The 2811-nt window shown below is 48.3% G+C and overlaps 2 protein-coding genes across 2 annotated transcripts in view; both read left to right on the top strand.

Moving 5' to 3' along the window:
* Positions 1 to 405: 405 nt before the first annotated feature.
* BBA_09608 (uncharacterized protein) lies at positions 406 to 1508 on the top strand (the record flags this gene model as incomplete). The annotated part of the gene is made up of 3 exons (XM_008604705.1): positions 406 to 669; positions 886 to 1307; positions 1361 to 1508. 3 exons carry the CDS (start codon positions 406 to 408, stop codon positions 1506 to 1508), a joined length of 834 nt encoding a protein of 277 aa, XP_008602927.1.
* Positions 1509 to 2316: 808 nt separating this feature from the next.
* BBA_09607 (metalloprotease-like protein) overlaps positions 2317 to 2811 on the top strand; it is a gene marked incomplete at both ends in the record, with an annotated part of 2621 nt that continues 2126 nt past the window's right edge. The window contains one exon of the mRNA XM_008604704.1: positions 2317 to 2713. Coding sequence (XP_008602926.1) covers positions 2317 to 2713 — 397 coding nt within the window. The remainder of the gene's footprint in view (positions 2714 to 2811) is intronic.

The following is a 2811-nucleotide window of genomic DNA, read 5'->3' as shown; positions in this document are numbered from 1 at the left end:
ATGCGAGGCTTTCAAGTAGGATTAGATTCGATTGGTATTATAATCTTACTCATGGTAGTTAGATAAAAGCTTCGAGATGGTTGGTGCGGCACTAGTACTAGCCTTCATGTGTATTGCGAGTTTTACAAGTAGGTCAGCACCAGGCTAATTCAATTCTCCCTTCTTTTTTTTTAGAGGATGCAGTACGCTAGCGTATGCTGTCCGTGGCCCTGCATACTCTCACTCATGCACGCTTGCATCTAGTTTCCGCATTGAATAGGACTAGTGCCAAGCGATGTATTTTAACCGTCTAAAATAACAATGTGTAAGTCGAACTCCTCATAAACACGGTGCAGCAATTTATGGAGCAGAAGAGCTATTTCAGAGTATTTCAGCTTTTCCAAGTTTGTGAAGTAACCGGCCGGTATGTCTCTGCAGTCCATGCTTAACCCCGCAACCGCGAAACCGTCGACAATGGCGGCGCAAGACCGATCGACAGCAACAGAACAGCCCAAGACTTCTTCTGGGCTTTTCTGCAAAGAACCAGTGTTTGGTGCCCACCGTTTCGGCGCACAACCTTTCGGTGCACCACCACCAACCTTCAATGCAACAACTTTCGGTGCACCAGCTCTCGGGGCACCAGCTTTCAGGGCACCAGCACTTTTCGGTGCACGATCAAACCCGGCACCTGTAGGTAACAGTACAGCCTAGCGCTTCCGTCAAGATTTTTTGCAACAGAAAAGACCAAGCGCCAATGGCGATTTGCGGCGAAAATCTGCCGAGTGATGGTGCTATCTCTTCTGGACCGCTCACCAAGAGTACGCAGCCTATCGGCAGAAGCCCGGAAAGCAACCAACATATTGGCGGGACAAAGGCTCAAGACTTTATACGAGACGGTGTGATTAGATACTTCCTAGACACTTGGGAGGTGACATTGGCCAATTGGATGCTCCTAGTTCACAAGACAGCGCTCCCGGAAAATGGCATTTACAGTGTACAGCAGATGATACCGCTGTCAACGCATTGGAAAGCGTAATCGCTGGCGAAGAGCTTCTACCGGCAAAATTCGGCGATTTGCATTTGGTTAACTTCCTAGACGCTTTGGAAACCCGAATTCAGCTTCAGAAAGACAACGGGCAAGAATGTAAAAGAAAATCCGGAGCCACCATTGCTTTCGACCAATACCTCGCTGTTCAAGGCCATAAGGGCAAGAAAAATGGTAAAGACGCTTTGTCCTACAAGTTAGAGATTGGTCGCCGTTGGAAGGAACTTGCCAGCCCATCGAGTCTCCTATTGCTTGCTTTCTCTGATGCCGCCGAGGATTTTGTGTAAGTGCTGCGTGCTTACTGTGCCGATACATTCAAGCTAATATATTTTGCAGCAAGGGGTACCACAAAAACCCTTTCGAAGTGCGTCCTCTACAGAATTTTGCCAACGAATTGTACAAGATTATTCCGAAAAATCTCTTGCATACGTGCATTCATGTCTCGGGAATGGCAGAAATGGCAGTCAGGATTGGGAAAGGCTAGGATATTCCACGCGTGAAAGAGTTCCGATACCAAGTTTCAAAGTTCTTCTAATATGCTGAATGATGCTAGACGTTCTTTTAATTGATAGTTAAGTTTGTCATTCTAAAAAGTGTATGAAAGACCAAGCCTGTAATGTCGTGACAGTGTACAACCTACAGCTGCATGGCAGCTTACAACCCGAAAAACTCCACCTGGCCGAATATCTGTCGCAGGAGATACAGAGTTTTGTTCGATGGAGCTAGGTCACACTCGAGTTGAAGACGCGAGGTGGAGTTCGAGCATGTGATCCTAATCGTTCGTGGCTTCGGCGCCTTCGTTCGGTTCGGTTCTAGAAGAACGCGAGGCATATTTATCAATACGGCTTGGCATAACGTAAGAGGGAGGGCAGTCCTACTGTGGTTTTTAGGTTCATACTGCGGAAATTGCACTACAAGAGGAGGGGAAATTGGGCATCAAGGCTATGTCAACGCAAATACCCACAAAGGTGCAGGCCATCCAAAGGCCGTCCCGGATTATTTATTAGGCGAGGCGTCTGCCAAACTCGAACGTTACTTTTTGTCCGCCCGTCACATGACATGACTAAGCGTTTGTCGCTGGAACGCGCGACAGGCCTCTGGGTTACAGAGGCGATACTTTCAAACAAATCTTCGACACGGCGAAACGCCCGCGTTAGTTCTTGCCAATCGTGTTCCTAATTCATGATTGGTCAAAAAAGAACAGCTGGAAAAGCTAATGCAACAAGCCGAGCTACGTGACGAAGCCTATAAGAAGCAGACTGGTGCAACAACGCAAAACGGTTGCCTCAACGATGGCCGAAAAAGAAATCGAAGACCTTAAAAAACAACTCAAGGAAGCTAGGGCGCGAGAGGAGAACGAGCGACGCGAAAAGGAAGAAGCAAAGGCGCGTGAGGAGAACGAGCGACGCAAAAACCAGAGGACGACTTTAGCGGAGTACTTGTATAACTGTCACTTCGACCTGTACCAAAAACTCAGGCTCGCTGGCCCGTCGGAGAGCTCTACTGGTTTGGCGACATCGGTCGACGGTAAATACTACCCAAGGTGGCTTCGCCCTTGGCGTGCCTTTACCGACAGCCAGCGACAAGAACACTTCGACGACATCATCCGCATCTGCGGCGAGAGGCGAGTTTTTCAACAAGAGAGCACAACAAGAGATAACGGAATCAATTTCGAGCGGAAAAAAGCCGGTTATGAGAATGCTATCGACCATTTCGAAAAAACAGCAGTCGAAGACCCTACGTGGATGATTCTGGAGCCCGTTTGGGCTGACAGGGAGCTGCGCCAG

The sequence above is a fragment of the Beauveria bassiana genome, assembly GCF_000280675.1.
Source record: "Beauveria bassiana ARSEF 2860 unplaced genomic scaffold BBA_S00059, whole genome shotgun sequence".
NCBI lineage: Eukaryota > Fungi > Ascomycota > Sordariomycetes > Hypocreales > Cordycipitaceae > Beauveria > Beauveria bassiana.
Note: the sequence above shows the minus strand (reverse complement) of the source record. Positions and strands in the feature narration are given on the sequence as shown.